The following is a 21,151-nucleotide window of genomic DNA, read 5'->3' as shown; positions in this document are numbered from 1 at the left end:
GTACTCATATCCACTTCCAGTCAGTGAGCTGTACTTTATGCATCTTTGGTATTCTCAGTACATGGATTAGCATCTGGTCTAGAACAGATGCTCAGTAAATGCGGCGGTAAATGGGTAACAGGACAACTGGTTTAACCACTGGCCAAGTTCCTTTCTGTACACAGGATGTGGAGAAGACTAGTTAATGAAGCCCCCTTCCCTGGCCCAGTTTCCTCCTTTTAACCACAAGCCTATGGTGAAATAAGCAGGAATGCTGTTTTTCTGTGGATCTGTCTTAATCCACCTACTCCCTGGGGGAGATTGAGCAAATCAAAGAGGGCAATTAGCTTTCCTGATGATTTATCTGGTCAACAATTAATTCCATCTAAATTTCAGTCAAGTTCATGGCTACCATGAAGAACAACAGACAAGTGAGGAAGGAGTGAAGGCATCTAAGAAAAAAAGGCTTCAGAAAGGAGATAGTTTTTGGTGCAGGGGGATAATATAAAAGCCCTTGGGCTGACTGGCCTTCCAGAAAAGACAACAAATCCCTTCTCAAAAGGGGCCCCGGGCACAGACCTCCAGAAGCACCCCAGATAGACTCCCCTAGATACTGCCTCGGAAACCCAAGGAGGGGTCACTATGAGTCGGGGCCGACTCGACGGCAAATAACAACAACAACAAGAGAGCAGGAGAGAGACCAGTCCCAAACGGGGCTCCACAAAGAAAGCTCTCCAAAGGAAGCTCCTGACACACACTCCCCGCAACATTAACCCTGAAATTAAGGGATATCCTAAGAGAGAATGCCAAAGGGATCTCGGCCACAGACTGCCCCACGAAGGGAGGAGCCCCAGAGGGAATCAGAAAAGACCTGCCCTCTAAGGTGACCTGGAGGCGGTAACCGATTCCCGGCGCTGAATAAGCCCGGCCTCCCAGCTCCGTACTTTCCCGGGGCCTTACAGCACCCCAGCCAGACCCCTCGAAGTGCACTGGGACCAGACGAAAAGCTGCACCGCCGCAAGAATCCCCCTCTTCCTCCTGGGTCTGTCCTGACTTCGTCGGGCCCCGCCTCCGCAGCGCCTGGCCCCCAGCTTCCGTCCGGCAAGATGAACTTCGGCGGCGGAGAGCGGGCGGCAGCCGCACAGCACCCCCAGAGGCCGGCGGAGGAAACGACGGCCAGAACCCGGTCCGGGCTGTACTCGGGAGCGCACGGTTCTGGGCTCTCGGAATGCAGGAGGCTGTTTTGGCGTCTTTGCTGCTCAAATGTTCTCTAACTACCATAACACAGTAACCATTCAACAGTTTGTTTTCTGAGTTACTCTATGCCAGGTGCAGGGCCACGTACGTGCTAGGAAAAAGTGGACAATTAGACATGGTAGCTGCCCACCAGAACGTCACCGTCTATATGAGCTAGACACGTAAACCGGCAGTTACAGTACAGCATGGTAAGTACTATTACAGGGAAACATACGGAGTCCTGGTGGCGCAGTGGTTACAGCACTCGGCTGCTAACTGAAAGATGGGCAGCTCCAAGCACCAGTGCTCCTCAGGAGAAAGATGTGGCAGTTGGCTTCCGTAAAGATTGACAGCTTTGGAAGCTCTACAGGGCAGTTCTACTCTGTCTTACAGGATCGCTGTGAGCTGAGTCGGAATCTGATGGCAGTATTTTTTTTTTTTTTAATGGGACCAGAGCAAAAGGACCTCTATCTATCTTGAGGGTAGTGAGCCTTAAGGAGAACTTCCTGGAGGAGGTTGTGTCTATTAAAAGGGTTTGGAAGGAAAGGGCACTGTGGGGTGGAAGAAAGGTGGCAAAAGTCACATTTTCTGGAACTAAAAGTATTTGAACTCACTGCCATCAAGTTGTGACCCCCATGGGGTTTCCCGGGCAGTAAATCTCTACAGAAATAGATTGCCCCATCTTCCTTCTGTGGAGTGGCTGGTGGGTTTGAACTACCAACCAAGGTGCACCTAACGCGAGCCATGGTATTTTCAATAGACTCATATGCATGTGAAAGCTGAACAATGAATAAGGGAGACCAAAGAAGAGTTGATGCTTTTGAGTTGTGTTGTTAAAGAATGCTGAAAGTACCATGGACTGCCAGAACAATGAACAAATCTGTCCTGGAAGAAGTGCAGCCAGAATGCTCCTTGGAAGCAAGAATGGCCAGACTTTGTCTCACCTACTTTGGTCATATTGTCAGAAGGGACCATTCCCTAGAAAAGGAACATCATGCTTGGTAAAGTAGAGGGTCAGTGAAAAAGGGGAAGACCCTCAATGAGATGGATTGATACAGTGGCTGTAATGAGGGGCTCAGGTATAGCAAGGATTGTGAGGATGGCACACGATTGGGCAGTATTTCGTTCTGTTGAATATAGGGTCACTATGAGTCAGAGCCAACTCGATGGCACCTAACGACAACAACAACAACAAAAGGTACTTGAACTGAAATATTGATATTAGTTGTGGTTGTTAGGTGCTGTTGAGTTGGTTCTGGCTCATAATGACCCCATGTACAACATCCTCACAATCATTGCCCCATTCTCACAATCGTTGCTATGTTTGAGTCCATTGTTACAGCCACTGTGTCACTCCATCTTGTTGATAGTCTTCCTCTCCGCTGACCCTCTACTTTACCAAGCATGATGTCCTTCTCCAGTGACTGGCCCCTTCTGATAACTTGTCCAAAGTACATACACTAAGGTGAAGTCTTGAATCCTTGCTTCTAAGGAGTATTTTGGCTTTATTTCTTCCAAGACAGATTTGTTTGTTCTTTGGGAAGTCCATAGTATATTCACTATTCTTTGTCAACAGCACAATTCAAATGCACCAATTCTTCTTTGGTCTCCCTTATTCATTGTCCAGCTTTCACTTGCATCTGAGGTGACTGAAAATATCATGGCTTGGACCAGATGCACCTGTCCTCAAAGTGACATCTTTTGCAGAGGTCCAATGCAATACATTGTTTGATTTCTTGACTGCTGCGTCCATGGACATTGATTGTGGACCAAGTAAAATGAAACCCTTGACAACTTCACTATTTTCTCCATTTATCGTATTTCTTATTGCCCCAGTTGGAGGATTTTTGTTCTATGTTGTGATGTAATCCATACTGAAGGCTATAGTCTTTGATTTTCATCAGTAACCACTTCAAATCTTCTTCCCTTTTAGCAGACAAGGTTGTGTTATCTGCATATCACTGGTTGTTAATAAGTCTCTCTCCAATCCTGATGTTATATTCTTCTTCATATAGTCCAGCTTCTGGGATTATTTGCTCAGCATACAGATTGAATAAGTATGATGAAAGGATACAACCCTAATGCACATCATTCCCAATTTTAAACCATGTAGCATTCTCTTGTTCTGTTCCAATTACTGCCTCTTGATCTGTGTACAGGTTCTGCATGCACATATTAAGTGTTCTGGAATTCCCATTTTTCACAATGTTATCCATAATTTGTTATGATCCACAGGTGTATGCCTTTGCATAGTCAATAAAACACAGGTAAAGATCTTTCTGGTATTCTCTGCTTTCAGCCAAGATCCATCTAACCTCAGCAATAATATCCTTTGTTCCATGTCCTCTTCTGAATCTGGCTTGAATTTCCAATAGTTCCCTGTCAATGTATTGCTGCAACTGTTTTTGAATTATCTTCAGCAAAATTTTACTTATATATGATATTAATGATATTGTCTGATAATTTCTTCTTTGGTCTCCCTTATATGTTAATATTTAAATAAATAGTTGGATCACCTCTTTTGGGAATGAGCACAAATAAGGATCTCTTCCAGTTGGTGGGCCAGCTAGCTGTCTTCCAAATTTTTTGGCATAGACGAGTGAGCACTTCCAGCATTGCATCTGTTTGTTGAACATCTCAATTGGAATTCTGCCAATTCCTGGAGCCTTGTTTTTCACCAGTCCCTTCACTGCAGCCTGTCTTTTATTTGTTTTGCAAATACACAGCAAAATATATTTCAACCTCAATAGTTTCTATATGTACAAATGAGTGACAATGATTACATTCTTCGAGTTGTGCAAACATTCTCACCCTCCTTTTCTGAGTTGTTTCTCTGCCATTAACATAAACTCACTGCCCCCTAAGGTTCCTATCTAATCTTTCAAGTTGTTGTTGTCAATTTGATCTCATATAGATTAAAAGAGCATACTGCTTCAGGCAGATATATTTTACTAGTTAAGCTAAACCATTCCTTGGTTTTAAGAAGACTTCAGGAGCTCTGATGGTGTAGTGCCTAAGGCATGTGACTGATAACCAGAAGGTTGGTGGTTCAGACCCACCAGCCACTCCTCAGAAGGAAGGCTGGGCAATCTATTCCATTGTGATACTGCCTCAGAAACCCAAGGAGGGGTTGCTGTGAGTCGGATCCAACTCGAGGGCAATGAGTAAGAAGACTTCAGGGGATATACTTGGTTTAAGATTTAAAGATTAACATATACATATGTCTCCATATGTCAAGCCCTAGGATAATGTTTTGGGAGGAGCTCTGGTAGCATAGTGGCTAAGACACTTGCCTGCTAACCAGATGGCTGGCGGTTCAAACCCACCAGCCACTCCTCGGAAGGAAGGTTGGGCAATCCTACTTCCGTAGTGATACTGCCTCGGAAACCCAAGGAGGGGTCGCTATGAGTCGGGGCCGACTCGACGGCACATAACAACAACAACAACAGGATAATGTTTAATCCCTAAACCAAAAATATCCCTGAAGTCTTCTTAATGTATTATCTACAATGACCATGGCATTTGCCTTCTCGAATTCAAACCCTATTGAATCTCTCCTTATCCAGATGGCGGTGTAGTGTCAGTTCCCTCAGCACCATGGTAGGCAGGGATCGTGCAAACAGTGCATGGGCTGTTTTAACTGATTAAAATTACCTTACCCCCTTGTTATTTTAGTTCCCCTTAGTTTTAATTTTTGACTTTAGAAACTCCTCCCCCAATTTAATTCAAGCCCATAAATATTGGAAGCAGATCCATGATGATTAAGTTGTTTCCTTACCCTTTATGGGTTCCCAAGCCAGACTGCATTCAGCAAGACAAGCGCGCTGAGCCGGGAGTTTATATGAGGGGTGGGAGCCCTGGGGACATTGAGAACAGGGACCTCACTCCCTGAACTGCCTTATAAACTCCAGGGCAGGGTTTGGGGCGCCGTGCCACCCTCTTTAGGCTTAATGCTGAGATGGCACTCCCAGGCGGATGACATGAAAGCAGCTTCATGAAAGGGTCAGCGTCATTAGGGTGATGAACCAGTTGGTGCTTGGAGATCCGAAGGGGATGAAAGGCGCAGGGTGAAGACGCCCTGCGTTCCCGTGGCTTGGTTGGGCAGGGCTTCCAGGGGCCGATGAAAGCCGGGGGACTGGGCTCAAAGTGTCTCTTCTTGCCTTTCCTGGGAGAAGGTTCTGGCCACTCTCCAAGGTCCGGAAGGTAGTATTGGGGGTTCTTACCCTTCTGACTCCTGGGTAACCCGTTCCTTACCCAGCCGTCAGAGTCCCCTGAAGCTTACGAGAGACTCTTTGGGGTTGGAAGTTGCTATGACAACGAGGCCCTTGAAACGCTGAGGAAAGCCAAGGCCTGGAGAGATGAAAACCTCTAGTATCTCCTTCCGACCCTCGGGCAAAGTGGCGCCCCCTACTCACAGGAGCCGTCCCTGGGCCCCAGCCCCAGGGCGGAGATCACCGTGGACCTCCGGGGGCGGGAGGCCGCTCTGGCCCCAAGCGGAGCCTCTCGCTGGTAGACGGACCCGAGGGAGCCCCTCTGGGCGAAGCACCGCTGAGCGGCTCGATGCTCCGGCCGGAAGTGCTCTTCACCGCCCGCCTCCCACCCGGCTCTCTGGTCTCGGCGGTAAGATGGCGGCTGCCGCGGAGTGCGATGTGCTAATGGCGGCGACCGAGCCAGAGCTGCTCGACGATGAAGAGGCGAAGAGGTAACCGGGTGGCAGGGTAGTGGAGGGGACGAGCTTCAGCTCCGTCAGAGAAACTGATCCTTTCCATGATGCAGCCCTTAGCTGTTGAGGTTATGCCCCGCCCTCTGCGAGCCCCCCCTTGCATCTGAGATCAGGTCCGGATGGACCCCCTGAAGGGCGCTCTGGGGGTCGGCCTTCCCTTCCAGCTTCCGCCTGGCGGGGAGGCTGAGGCACGGCCTCGTTCTGCATCTGGCAGGATGGTGGTCCTAATGATAGTGGCCAAGTCTCCGAGGGGAATCTCAGGTCTGTTGCAGGGTGGGGGAGGTGGCGAGGCAATGATGACGACTTCCTTACATCGCCCGCGACCCCCGCCTTCTCTGGTTAACTTCTGTGCATTGTTTTCTGTCAGTACTTTGCATCTCCAAAGTCCTCGTTGTCCTCACCCCCTTTCCTCAGTAATTATATCCCAGTGACCACTATTCTGGGTCTACGGTGTTTGTCTTCATTATTGACCTGGTCAGCTCCACCACCCTCTGCTACCCCAGAAATCGAAGATTTATCGATAAAGGAGGAAGAGTGAAAGGGTTTGTCTCATGCTCTACATGTCAGATTCCTCTCCCCTCATCTTGTCTGAGTGAGCTCCTCATTCTTCCCAGGACTGTTCATGCTTAAATTAAGCAGCGAAGGAGGAGGGCAACTGCTTGGGCTCTGTCGGCAGTGCTGGGCCCCCGAGTCACTGCAGTGACTCGAGTTTGCCAGCCCGGACTAGCCGAGGAGCTGCTGAGTGAGTGATTTTTGAGAATACTGGATTCTGGCTACATCTAAAGCAGGTTATTGGAAGTGGGGTTGGAACACAGTTGTGGGTTGTCATACTTGTTCTGATCCTAAAGCAGAATTGAGAAAAAAGCTTCTTGAAGTTTTTGGAGCCCTGGCCGTATGAACTGCAAATTATTTTGATTTTTGTTCCGAATTGACTACAATGTTCTCAGTCTCTTTCCCACATATTTCATCTTTATATTATATTATGGCTTCAGTCCTGGTGATTTGAGGTGGAATTTAGAATCAGTTCAGGAAATCCAAAACCAGGATTCTGAGATTTCCACAAGTTAGAAACATAACAGAAAGTCATTGAGGCACAGGAAAGAGTTATTGAGCTCACGGGAAGTTAATCGCGCTCACAGGAAGTTAACCAAAGCCAACGCTTTAAGTTCCTGATTTGTTTGGGGCTGAGAGGCCTGACAGAATGCAATATGTCCCTGAACTATCAGAGAAGGCAGGGTACTAGGTCGAGTTATTCTCACTGTTCTTCATTTTGAGTTTTTACATCTTTTCCTAATTCTTTTCAGCATCACCAGCTCATATCCATCATTAAGGAATTGCAAAATGGGAGGCAATAAATACAGTTTTGATGAGCTGTAAAGGTTTACTATACTTAGATTTGGAAAGAAATATGTGGTTCTTTGTGCTGTAAATAGGGACTCAGTGTAAATCTGATTCAGTGTAAATCTGATTCAGTGTAAATCTCTAATGTAGGGACTGCCCCTAATTTGGGTTTCACTTCAAAGTCCCTTATCAACAAAGCAAATCTTTTTCCTTAGAAAAATCACAGCTTGACTTTCTGCCATATAAGGCATTCTTTGGAGAGTAAACATTAGGATCTGTCAGAAAACCTTGTTCATGTATAGTTTTCCAGTGCTGGAAATGGAGTGAGGATTTAGATGCATTGGAAGGAGGTGGTTTTATGTTTGTTTCCCATTTCCTGGAATCTTGTGTAGCAGTAGCAGAGTAGGGGCAGGGACATTCTTTACAAATGCCCTTTTACAATCTGGCTTAGTTAGAGACTTCTGGCCAGGTTCCTGTCTCTTGATAGAGCCCTACTAACAGTTGACTTGAGGACATGAGAGTTGACGGGTCTTTTGGGTTGTTTTTGTGAGGTCCAACATGTGAATCCTTGCTAGAGTCCAGCAAGGAGTCCTTCCTTTCTTGCATCTTGGCTCAAGGGCATCCTGCTGCTGCTGAATTGTCACGGGACAAAACGAGAGGCACTTCCGAGACAGGACATGGTGGTTGCAGCATTTTAGAATGGCTGTTCACCTTACTCCCTCACCTTTCTTTTCTTTCACTTTTCTCTAGAGAGAAAAGAAATGGATGTTGTTGTTTTTTTTTTTTTTCCCCCTCTCTGTTACTTTGACAAAATTCTTTTCCCCCATGGCATCTGAAAGGCTAAAATAAAGATGTATTATTTAGCACTCTAAACTAGATCAGGATTCTGTGCATGAATATTACTTGTTTCTCTTTGCCCACCAGAATAGATAAAGCTATTTAGAAGCCAGAGCATTAAATTTCAGAGGTTTTACATTTCAGCGAATTTACAGTATTAGCTTTACATTTTCCCTCAGAAGTGGCTGACTACCTTATACATGAATGGTGGCTGAGTTAGTTGCCATCCTGTCTAGTTACAGCTCTCTGGTCATATCCTCTGGATATCTTGGGAACAGGTTGGTATCTATCTGTAGTTTGTATTGCACTAAAATTGAGGAATTTCAAGTTGTTCATCAGTTGAGAAGACACTTCCCCGTCCTGGCATATGTACCTCGCAGTGATTAGACAGTCAGGCCTAAAAGAACTAACGGAAGCCACGTACTCAGAAGCCAGGACATTGTCACTTAATTCCTTAAACTGATCATCTTAACTTGTGTGTATCTCTGATGGAAGCAAATAAGAACAATTATCAGGCCCTTTATCTTAGTACCTGGGGATTATAAAACCTTTGTGGATTAGGATTTTTCCCTTTATTTCGCTGTCCACATTGCTAGTCAAGAGAACTGAATCCTGAATCCATCTCCCAAGGTCTGCTGTAGTTATTTGTTTATTGCAGTTTAAAGGATTTTGGAGTTCATGGACTTATTTAACTGAAAAGCTGTGAGGATGCTTTTTCCTCCCTTCCTTACTTTGTTTAAAATATTTAGGAATTTGTCTCCCTAATCTTTCTCTTGACATTCCAGGACAAGCACCTAGACATTTTAGTAAAGCTGAGTAGAAATTTATCTTAGACTGATCCCAAATCAGTGAGAAACACTGCTCTCAGCTTTCATTTTCATTTTGAATACTTTTAAGTAGGGGATCAGGGAGCCCTGGTTGTGCAAATGGTTAGGCACTCAACTGCTAACTAAAAGGTTGGCCATTCAGACTCACCTACCAGCTCTGTAGGAGAAAGACTCTGCAAACTGCTTCTGTAAAGATTACAGTCAAGGAAGCTCCACGAGGCGGTTCTACTCTGTCACATGGAGTTGCTGTGAGTCGGAATCAACTTGACGGCACACAGCAAGTGTGGGATCGGAGGTGAAGAAATGGAAAACGGGACCGATGAGTCATGGAAAGGAAGGGATAAACCTGGGAATAGAGAATTCTGAATACCAGCAAATTAAACGAACCCTGCTACTATTAAGTGTTCGGAAGGAAGGTTGGGCAATCCTACTTCCGTAGTGATACTGCCTCGGAAACCCAAGGAGGGGTCGCTATGAGTCGGGTTTGACTCGACGGCACATAACAACAACAACAACTATTAAATGGCAAAATGGTTAGATAATCGTGGTAACTGGAGCAAAGACAGAGTTCTGAGGAAGTGCCTTGCTCTTCTTTACTGCTTTATTTCAGACCCATATATTACCCAGAGTTGGGTAAACAGTACTTTTGATAAAAGTTTGGGCAAGTAAGTGGCAGTTGCTCTAGTGTCAGTCCATTCCCAACGACCAGAACTCTGATTGGCTTAAAGCCTAGCCCTGTTGTACATTCCAGCCAATCAGAGTTTAGTCATTGAAACAGGTATTTTAAAAGTTTTTAAAGCTGAGTACTGGGCACTTGCCTTTGCTTTCTTTCACTAGGACTTTAGAAGATTGGAGAACAATGGTCAGCGGCTGCCTAGATGCCTTGTGGCCTGATGCACAGCCCCTCTGAGAGCCCATTTCTCCCTTGTTCAACTCATGTTTGGTCCCCTTTCTCCAGTGCTGAGTGATGTGGAACTTATTTAGAGGTCGTTCCAGGTATTCCTTTAAACTATTTGAATTTCAGCAGTAAGAGTAGGATTCAGGGTGCAGTTATTCTAGTATTCTGTTCATTTATTGGATTGACTTTTTTTTCCTTCCCCAGCCAGATCAAAATAGGAGTTTGTTCCCATGTTTTTTCCCACCCTTGGTAAAACTATGAGTGGCTGAGGCTTTTGAGAACAATGATATGAGAAGAAATACTTGACTCTCAAGGTCTGATTCTGAAGCCTAGTTTTCTATTAGCATCTGTCTGTGGTGGTGGTGTTGTTGTTAGGTACCATCAAGTTGGCTCTGACTCTTAGTGACACTGTATACAACAGAATGAAACACTGCCCAGTCCTGCACCAGCCTCACAATCCTTCCTACACCTGAGCCCATTGTCGCAGCCACTTTGTCAATCTTTCTGGTTGGGGGCGTTCCCCTTTTTCACTGACCCTCCACTTTCCCAAGTATGACATCCTCCTTCAGGGAATGATCCCTTCTGACAACATGACCAAAGTAGGTGAGACGAAGTCTGGCCATTCTCGCTTCCAAGGAGCAATCCGGCTGCACTTTTTCCAGGAAAGATCTGTTAGTTCTTCTGGCAGTCCATGGTACTTTCAGTATTGTTCGCCAACACCACAACTCAAAAGCATCAACTCTTCTTTGGTCTTCCTTATTCATTGTCCAGCTGTCTGTGTGAAGAGACCAAATTGCCAGATAAACAGAATGTTAACTGCCTCTTCTGATTCCATTGTAGGACAAAATACAGGCAATCTGCAGATTACTTTAATCCTGTTCTTAAATCTGTTTTTAAATCGAATTTATAGCAAGTCAGTTAATCAAATGTTTGTCTAAGTTTATAGTATATATTGTACTTTTCTGCATAAAAAAATGTGAAACGCTTCCAGATACACTGAAACATCTTTAACAGTAATAATAATGTTTCGATGTGTGTCGCAAAGTAGTGTGCATTTGTTATTATGAACCAGTGTGTATACCTAGAATTTTTTAATATAATGGGCCTTGTGGGGGTTAATTCGCAGAAGTTGGAAGTTCCTAACCTGGGGACTATCTAGATCTTACTTTTGGGAAGGTTTGTAAACAAACCTCTGGCTTGTGTCTTCAGCGTCTTCGTGGAATCTTGTGCAGAAGCTTGTTTCTCTCCTCGTTTGTAAATGAATGTTAGGGAGATGCCACAGATTGTGACACCTCCCATTTAAGGAAATAGCATAAGTTTAAAACTCACAGTTCAGGCAGCTGTTTCCTCATGAATATCCGTCTGCCTGCAGTGATTGGATTTCTGTCAGGAAGGAAGAACTGGGTTAGTTGGTTGGCTGTTGAAATCAGACACAGCCACTTGCAGCGTGCCGCCTGGTGTCCTTCCCTCCTCGAGCAGTAGAGAGTGCTGCTGCCTTGTGCACACTCCTTGTCTCCTTGGTGCTTCTTGGGTCTCTTCTGGCCCTGCCATTGGTGAGGCTTCTCCCTGAATGTCCAGACATAGACAATTTGAACTGGGCTATCAGTGAATTTTCTTCATCATCTTTGCTTCCTACCATTTGTTTGGGTGGAGTTGAGGAAGGAAGCAGGGAGGAGGTAGTTTAAAGTGAAAGCCGAAGCTGGTTTTTCTCTTAAGAAATTGGATAAAGGAAGCTGAGTACTTACAGATAGCAGTGGGATAGAGCCCACCCTCTGTTTTTCGGGACCGTTATGAAGCCTTTTTTGCACTCAGCATTTAGTGCCCTGCATTTAGGAGACACTCAAAAAGAGTGTGGAATTGTTCCAAGTCATTTATGGCTTCCGTCTATGTGTGTGAAACTTAATCAGTATTTCACCTCTAGATTAGTAAAAGATAAAGAAACAGAGTGACTTGCTTTAGTAAAATGGAATAGAAATCCTGGGACCCTTTTACTCTCTTCTCTCCTGAAGGTCAGGGAGAGTACATGAAACAGGCCCTGTGACATGCCACTGGGGACAAGAGGTCTTGGACTGTGGGAAGAAGGAAAGAATTTCTACTCTGCGATTGGCCAAGATCCCGTAAATTCTGAAGGGTGGAGGACATTTCTAGATCAACATGGAACTAGTAAACTGGACTGAATAAGAGACTTGGGGCACAATCAGCAGAGTAAGAGGGATTTTTTGGAAGGTGTACGTATACACGTAACACTTGACTCACTGATAGCCTGAAGTATTGCCATTGTTAGCAGCTTTAGTCACTGGGGGTGAAAAAAGGAAAGAGGTCTTTTTCTAAGGCTCTTCCTGCCACTAAAATACTCTCCCAAATCAAGGGCCCCTAAATACACCTTTAGGAGCTCTGGTAGTGCAATGATTAAGCAGTTAAGGTTGGTGGTTTGAACCCACCAGGGACTCTGCGGGAGAAAAGACTTGGCCATCTGTCTGCTCCTGTGAAGATCACAGCTCTGTGGGATAGTTTTACTCTGTCATATAAGGTCATTATGAGTAGGAAGGAGGAACTCTGGTGGCACAGTGGTTAAGGTATTTGACTGTTAACCGAAAAGTCAGTGGTTCAAACCCATCAGCTGCTCCATTGGAGAAAAATAAAACAGTCTGCCTCCGTAAAGATTTACAGCCTTGGAAATCCTATGGGGTAGTCTGACTCTGTCCTCTAGGGTCACCGTGAGTGGGGATCAGCTTGATGTCCCAGCGTTTGGTTGGTTTTATGAGTAGGAATCAGCTCAGTGACACACAACAAGAAACACATCTCTGGTCTAGCAAAATAAATCATTTGTCCTGAGTTGTAAGTTTAGCAAAACTGGCATTTTCTTCCACTTTAAGAGTGGCGTCAAGGATGAGCAAAATAATAAAAGCCTCATTTAAGCTGTTGAGCCTATCAATTTAAATTATTATTAAGGCTTTTGGAAGAGCTGAACTTCCTTAAAAATGTATTAATCTAGCCAAATATTTGAAATAAGGAAAAGCAGTAAACCAGCATTTCCTAGGTTGCAGATGCTGCAGAATAGTGCAGCCATGCTGGTGTTTATTTTTTATGCTCTGGAATAGAGTGAACCTTAAAATGATACTGTACAGATGATGAAGAATCTTCTGTTTAATAATCTTCAAAATACAGGATGTGTCAAGCAGTTCCGGAGAACCTAGCCACGTCAAGGACATTTTAAAAAACTATCACCCATTATTGGAGACAGAATGAAGCCGCCGAATGCCTCTTTAATTGCTGAAAGATAGACTGGCCTGAAGCAGAGATCTTGCTAAAGTGTTCAACTTGGAAGTATTTGGGGAAAAAATGGGAATATAGGGCATCTTGGGGCATGTTGTAATGTCAACTATGGTGTTTTAATGTGTTTTTAATTTTGCTGAGCTGTAAACGGGCAACGTTGGCTGACGATCATAAGCCCAAATTGTTTGATTTGATCACATGATGCTGAGCCCTGCTAAGACCTGTGTGATACCTATTGATTCCCTTGGCAGTGTTTGTTTGGGTAACTAGCATCAGTGATAAATGAATGCTGAATTAGGAGACAGGGAGAATGCGGAACTGCATGATGAGAGGGTAGATAGATTTTGATATTTATGTTGGGTGGAGAAGGAGGTTTTCAAAGCTGCAGTTTTCTGACTGGCTAGTTATTTCTGAAAAATAAAAAAATGTATTTTAAAATAGCAAAGCAGTCTTTACCTGTGTCTGGCGGAGGGAAGGCCAGGCCCTTTAGTGCTGGTCAAAAGCCTTGACACTAACACGACGTGGTGGAAAAAACATTAGGGCTGGGAGCTAGGAGACCTGGGCAGCGCCTTGCTAGCTGTTTCTCTGCTGAGGACAGGTGATGCTGTCTCTCACTGCTTCAGAGGGCTGAGGTGAGGATCTTCATGGAACTGCTTTGAAAATCTGGGAAAGGGCTGAGATGCAGTACAGCTGTTAATAGTGCCGTCAGGTCAGTTGTGGCCAAGTCTGTTTTTTTGCTGTAGAATTATATCTCAGGATTTAGTCTGAATTTTACTGCTGGCCCATAAAATAACTTAGTTGAATTTAGAATCCTCTCTTTTTTTTTAAAGTTAGTCCATATGAATAGACTTAATCCCTACTTCTTCCTTTCTCAGTACTGATCTGTTTCTGTAGGTGTGTGTTGTCTGTCACCTTACAGTTACCATGTGGACTAGCTGAGTTGACCCTGCTGGAGAGTTGAGTGACTGATGCCACCGCCTCATCGCCCTCAGTTCCTGTGTTAACCAGCTCTTCTCCTTCTTTTCCAGTCCCACACCTTTGACATCTCATCCTTCAGTCCCTTTGCTGTAAGGGCAGCTTGAACAAGCTGCAGCGCTTTCTCAGACTCCCAGGGCAGGACTTGAATGGATTTGACCCTGGAATTGTTCCTAATGCAGCCTTGTTTAGTTCTCGCTGCTGCCATGCTGGGTTCCAAAGATCTACTCTTTCCTCGGCTGGTCTGCGGGGTCAGGCCTATTGGTTAAAGCTTGCCTTGGATTTAGTGGGGAGGTTCAAAATGAAGGAGGGACTCCAGTTTGGGTGTTGTTGGACCTGGAGGCAAAAAATAGGCGTTCAGTCTAAAAGCACTAAGTACCCATTGTTTGGGCAGCTGTTAATCAACCAAGTTCTATGAAAGTAAGTCCTTTTCATGAGGCAGTTGTGTGGGAATAGCTAATTCTGGCCTGATGCTGTGCAATGTGAGGTTAAAAAGATGGTAACTTGTCACAACACAGTTCTTGTTCTTTCTGCTGTGGGCTGACTTTACATTACTTGCTTTGTTTGCTCTAGAATGGAATCTACTCACCATTTACTAAAATGAAACGCATTTCTTGGGGGAGGCAAAGTCCAGTTCACTAGGTCTCGCATCTTAAAGGGAAAGGAGCACAGGACATAGCGGAGCCCCGCTCCTTCTGTGACTCTTTGGGAGTATCATTTAGCTTGGTTAAATCCAGGTTTAAGTTCCAGAGTTGGATTTTATACGCTAGGACTATTTTGTATCTCAGTTTAAAGAAATTTATATTCATTGCCCATGCCTTATTCCTAGCAGTACAGATTAATTTTAAAAAAGAAAATGCTTACCATTGGGTTGAAATCTTAGCATAGTGTAAAGTACACAAGGTTTGGAATCTGACAGGTGTGAGTTCACATCCTGATCTTGGTCAAGTTATTTAATCTCCAAGTTTTAATTTCCTTTGAAGAACGGGAGTAATGGAACTCACCTTACTGGTTGTGTGGAGAAGATAATGTGTGAAAAGTACCTGACCACGATAATTATTAATGATCTTCCATAGTAATTATTCTTGTCATCATTATTAGAAGCTAATACTGAACTTAACCTCCATGGGAGCTGTGTTCAGGAAGTAAGGGGCACCTTTTAACAGCTCAAGGAGCTCTGGTGGTGTAGTGCCTGAGGCATTTGATTGCTAACCAGAAGGTTGACTGTTCAAACCTACCAATGGAGGAAAATAGCCACTTCGCGGAGGGAAGACTGGGCAGTTTACTTTCGTAAAGATTTAGCACCTCGGAAACCCAGAGTGGGTTACTGTGAGTCGGAATCAACTCAATGGTAATGAGTTTGGTTTTTTTTTTTTTGGTTTTTCAGCGGCTCTACAGATTGTTTCACCTTTGACTAGGACTCTTTTTACTGTTGGCGCAGTGTCTCCTCAGGTACCTAAATGCCTTTGTTTTTCTTAAAGATTTGTACATTCTTAGCCACTAGCCATCTGAGGAGGAGGCTGGATCCTCTCTGGTATAGTTTGGGGCTACTTTGGAATTTACAACTCCATTTCTTCACAGCAGTTTGGCTCAACTTCTAGGATTCTGTGTTAGGGAAGCCTTTTTTTTTTTTTTTCCCCCCAAATCTGTTGGCACATGTGCTCGTAAGGGATAGATCCTCATAGTTTTTATAGTCCAAACCCAGACCCACTGCCTTAGAGTTGACTGCAACTCGGAACGACCCTATAGAACAGAATAGAACTGCCCATAGGGTTTCTAAGGCTGTAAATCCTTTTCAGTAGGTGCGTGTTGTCACCTCGCATGGTTATCATACGGACTAAATATTACTAGCTGACTTGACCCTGGCAGAGAATGTAATGATCTTGCCACATCTTTCTCCCATATAGTGGCTGTGGGTTTGAACTTCTGACCTTTCTATTAGTGTTGGAGTGCTTTAATCACTGCACCACCAGCACTCCTTGGTTTTATAGTACCTTGCTTAATTTAGCATTATAGGATGGTGTACACTTGGTAGAAAGATTGCAGTTGAGGAGCCTTCTTGAGGACTTCTCATAGTAGGTGGTTTCTTTTGGCTTTGTGACAAGTTGCTGTAATAAAATTACTCAAGCAGATTTATGTCCATCACAGTTCAAGTCTGTCATGTATAGGTCATTCCCATTTTCCTTCTTTCTTCTAGCAGCATTTTCAGGTTAGTAGGGCTTGTCAGGACTGTGATGGAGACAAATGGAAAGGGAGGATCACCTCAGTAGATGGAGGGCAGCTTTGCCAGTTTGTAGTTTAAAATACGTAAGTAAGTGAGTCTCAAATCTCACCAGTGCCATGTTCATAGACTCAACCTGTAAACCACCATACCATCGCCAAACTTCAGAACTATGACTTTTGTTCTCATTTTGTTCTCACTTGAACTGGGTTGTTTTGTGTGTGAGTGGAGGGTAGGAAGAGAAATGTAATTCTTCTGTAACAGAAATACATCAATATTGAGTTATATTGCACGTGTCACTCAAGTTGGTTGATAGGATGATTTTGGATATCTTTGATAAGAGTAACTAGGTGGTTCTTTTAAAAAATTGTTGGTCATGTCTAATTTGATTCTAGTTCTTTGGCCAGGAATATAATTCCCAATATACAACATTGTTCCTTTAGAAAAGTACAGTTTGTTTAATGGCGTAGCTTCAAAAAATGTATCAGAAAAAGGCTAGGGAAAAAATCTGGTATTACTTATCTACTAGCTGTGCGAGATACTGGAAGGGTGCTGAGGGGGGCAGTAGGTGCTTATATAGTTGTGACGGGCAAAAGGAATACCACCAGATGGTACTTACAGCATGGCACTGGCAACTTACACCTTGTATGTTCCTGTCATCCAAGTTCTTAGTCTCTCCTGTCACTCACCTCTGTCCCCATTTAAATACCAGTATGCTATGCTTTTAACTTTGCCACCTGCTTTTGCTCTGCTTGTCCTTCCAGTGACAAATGCATGAGCCACTTTCCGAGACAGTAAGTCATTGAAATCTTTGAGGATATGACCCATTTCACACTAAGAAATCAGTTATTCCTGAATGAAATTCCCTGTAACCATCTTCCTTTATGTTTGCAGCCATTGTGGCACGGTGAAACGGAAATAGTTATTAAAAAAAATTCAGTTGCTGTAAGGGAGTCTATAAATTTTTCTGTCCTATGGGAGGGCAGGAAACATGAGAGGGATTTTTATTTAGTTTGACGCTAAGTGACAAAAAATAGCATCTGAAGGACTTGCATTCTGTCCTTGACTCCTATTCAGTGGTCTGTAAATTCCTTCAACTTGGCTAACTTGGCTCCCTGGGCCTGGGCCTCCAGACCTGCGATTACTCTGGAGAGATTACAGTGGTTATCCCTTAGGTATGGTGATTCTCTTTGTTTTTCCTTTTTAGGGAAGCAGAGTCTTTCAAGGAACAAGGAAATGCATACTATGCCAAGAAAGATTACAATGAAGCTTATAACTACTATACGAAAGCCATAGGTGAGAGAACCTGAGGTTTATGCTGGAAAATGTGATTTGCAGAGTATGGTTATGAATAGACCCTCTCTGGTAGCATAGTGCCTAAGGCACTTGACTGCTAACCAGAAGGCTGGTGGTTCAAACCCACCAGCCACTCCTCGGAAGGAAGGTGGGGCAGTCTACTTCCGTAGTGATACTGCCTCGACACCCAAGGAGGGGTCGCTATTCCGACTCCACGGTACATAACAACAACAACAAGTAGTAATGGGTTGGTAACTGTTATTATGGAAATTCCTTTGGGCTTAATGACTGCATGAGAGTGTAAAAGGGATGACTTTTTCTAGCTCAGGTTGATAGTTCTTTGATAATTATTTTTTGACAAATTACAGGCAGTTTCAAAAATTCTGGATGTATGGCAAAAAGACACCCATCTAAATGTATCCCAACCATTTGGCAGTTCATTAACTATCTTAGAAAATGGCCTTTGTCGACAGTTAAGTTTCAGTTATCCTGATGCTCAACTTGCCAACATGTTTTAATCCCATGTCAGCAGTCTTCTCACCTAACATGCTTACAGGCACTCTCTCCATCTCCAACTCAAGAAACAGAAATTCCTTTTTATTCCACAAAGCACAGTTCATTAAGAAGATAAATATGCTGACCCCTACCCCTACCCCTAAAAAAGATAGTCAATGTACTTCAAAGCTAAATATAAATGATTTTTTAATTCTTTTAAAATTAAGTGTTATCCTTGCTGCTGCTGTCCATTTGCACAGATAGTAAGAAAAATCTTGGCACAGCCTTTAGAAGAGTGTGTGTCAGCATTCCTCTTATAGTTTGTTTGCCTTGACAGTTCTGAGGGAGATGGCCCCTGAGGATTTGAGGCAGTGACCCATGCTAAGCTTTGTTTATGTTCTGCCTTTCCTGCAGATACGTGTCCTAAAAATGCTAGCTATTATGGTAATCGAGCAGCCACCTTGATGATGCTTGGAAGGTTCCGGGAAGCCCTGGGAGATGCACAGCAGTCAGTGAGGTTGGATGACAGTTTTGTCCGGGTATGTAATGGGGCTGTTTGGGGAAGACTTGAGTTGAGTTCCTCTCGCCCAGAGATTCTTAAACTTGGCACTATTGGCATGGTAGGCCAGATAATTCTTGGTTGTGGAGGGCTGTCATATGCATTGTAAGGTTTAGCAGGATCCTTGGCTTCTTCTCACTAGTCAGTAGCACTCCTCCCCCTAGTTATGATAACCAAAACTATCTCCCGACACTGCTAAGCATACCTGGGGAGTGGAGCCCGCTCTGGTAGCATAGTCGTTAAGCTCTCTAGGCTGCTAACCAAAGGGTTGGTGGTTTGAATCCATCCAGCGGCTCCACAGGAGAAAGATCTGACAGTCTGCTGCCATAGAGATTACAGCCAAGAAAACCCTATGGGGCAGTCACATGGGATTGCTGTGAGTCAAGATGAACTTGATGGCACCCAACAACAGGTCTTCCTACATCCCAATCAGAAGTAAAATTACCTGGGGAGCACAGTTACCCTGGTGGAAAACCACTGCTCCAGCTGTTTCTGTCCATAGGGGTTTGTGTGTGTGTGTGTGTGTGTGTGTGTTACTGCTGTTTATTTCTCTCTGCTTGACCACTCAAGCGCCCTTTATTCCCTTTTTATGTTTCTTCCAGGGACACCTACGAGAGGGCAAGTGCCACCTCTCTCTTGGGAATGCCATGGCGGCATGTCGAAGTTTCCAGAGAGCCCTGGACCTGGATCATAAAAACACTCAGGCACAACAGGAGGTATGATCTAGTCCCATGTGTATCAAAGAGGCAATGTGGTATGTTTGGGAAAAATAGTGACTTAGAAATCTAAGAAAATTAGAGGATTTCTGAGATGGCTGGGGGATAGGCAGGTGCTTTAAAGAACTGATCTGAATGAAGTTAGAAGAGAATTCAAGTAAACTCAAGTCCTGACTAAACTGGTAACAATGAAAACTTGTTTTGCTTATGACCTTCCATCTCTGTATATACCGAGTATGCTCCTTGAGTGTTAATGAGGAAGAAACTCAAAACTTCTGCTTAGCCCATGGCAATACATTGCCTTTATTTGATGTACAGGCAATCCTCTGATTAAGAACAAGTTCCATTCCTAAGTCTGTCTTTAAGTTAAATGTGCATGTAAGTCAGAACAGTAAGGAGTAAGGTTCATATCTAATGTCTGTTAGTCAAACCTATAGTGTACCTTTCTATGTATAGAAAACATTAATAAAAAAAAAAACCTTAAGATACCTTTAAACACCTTTAACATACTAATACAGGAATAATACTGTTTTGATGCATGTCGCAAAGTAGTGCCATTTGTTTTCATGAGCCATTGTATATACCTTGAGTTTTTAATAATAACAAGCTAACTACGGGGTGTATGTAAGTTGGGCGTTCATAGCCCAGGGACTGCTTATATGTCGAGGTGTGAGGTTCAAACTGAGCATGAAAATTGGGCCTTATCCTTTCTGTGAAGAAGTCTTGGCTTCATCTTTGTCCATTTGTGAAAAGTGCATGGTTCTGATATTCTTGAAAGGACAGATTCTTCAAGGTCTTAGTGATTTTTGTATTTGGTTGATGTAGTGCTTCATTAAAGCTTTTCTGTATTTTCTGGTACAGTTCAAGAATGCTAATGCGGTCATAGAATATGAGAAAATAGCAGAAACGGATTTTGAGAAACGGGATTTTCGGAAGGTAAAGTACAACTCTGAAGAAGTCTCGTCTCCCCTTCCTGACAGAGTTCTTATATTGTGTGTGTGATGTGATAAGTAACAAATGATGTGGTACAAATCTAGAGTAAATTATCACTGTAATTTGGCTTTGACTCTTTTTGGTATTTGACTGCTAACCAGAAGGCTGGCAGTTCAGATCCATCAGCCACTCCCTGGAAGGAAGACTGGGCAATCTACTTCGGTAGATACAGCCTTGGAAACCTAAGGAGGAGTTGCTGTGAGTTGGATCCGACTCGATAGCAGTGAGGTTTAGCTTCTCTCTCTCTTTTTTTTTTTTTTCTGAGATACTTATTTTCTTAATTACATTTGGCTTTATGATTAAAAGCAAAATGAGTTTGTTACTTGAGCATGTTCCTATTGTTGGTGTAAGGTAGTGATTTAATAGAGTATGTAAGCTGATAGAGGAGAAGCCATTTGGAATTAGTAATGGGGTTTGGATAATCCAATTTTATATGACTAATGAGAGCTGACTTGAACTGCTGGTTTGTATGAAATGGGGTAGAACTATAAATCAAAAATAGAAAGAGACCTCTTTTGCATTTGGAGTAGTGTCATCATCATGTTTTTTACTTTAGTTCCTTCTATAGAAATATGTCCCTTATGGAGCTATGTGGTAGTTTTTGTAAAATTTATGTATCAAAGGAGTTGATGAAACTGAAACATGGGAGAGGTGCAACTGTAGATGTTTTCTGGATCTTGTGGTTATGCCTGTAGAATTCCTAACTCTCTTTTTAGATGGTACCTAGAGATAGCTTTTAGTAGAATTTCAGAAGGGGCGATAAATCTCCCAGAAAGGAG

At 43.6% G+C, this 21,151-nt stretch overlaps 1 protein-coding gene across 1 annotated transcript in view; it reads left to right on the top strand.

Moving 5' to 3' along the window:
* The first annotated feature begins 5,840 nt into the window (after positions 1–5,840).
* The window catches only part of DNAJC7 (DnaJ heat shock protein family (Hsp40) member C7), a 32,846-nt gene continuing 17,535 nt past the window's right edge, over positions 5,841–21,151 (top strand). The window contains exons 1-5 of the mRNA XM_007942140.2: positions 5,841–5,917; positions 17,521–17,609; positions 18,519–18,643; positions 19,266–19,379; positions 20,241–20,315. Of these exons, the coding sequence (XP_007940331.1) occupies positions 5,841–5,917; positions 17,521–17,609; positions 18,519–18,643; positions 19,266–19,379; positions 20,241–20,315 (480 nt within the window). The remainder of the gene's footprint in view (positions 5,918–17,520; positions 17,610–18,518; positions 18,644–19,265; positions 19,380–20,240; positions 20,316–21,151) is intronic.

This window comes from Orycteropus afer, unplaced genomic scaffold (assembly GCF_000298275.1).
Source record: "Orycteropus afer afer isolate SDZICR_OR568_19922 unplaced genomic scaffold, OryAfe1.0 scaffold00085, whole genome shotgun sequence".
Classification (NCBI taxonomy): Eukaryota; Metazoa; Chordata; class Mammalia; order Tubulidentata; family Orycteropodidae; genus Orycteropus; species Orycteropus afer.
This window is presented reverse-complemented; position numbering and strand designations above follow the sequence as displayed.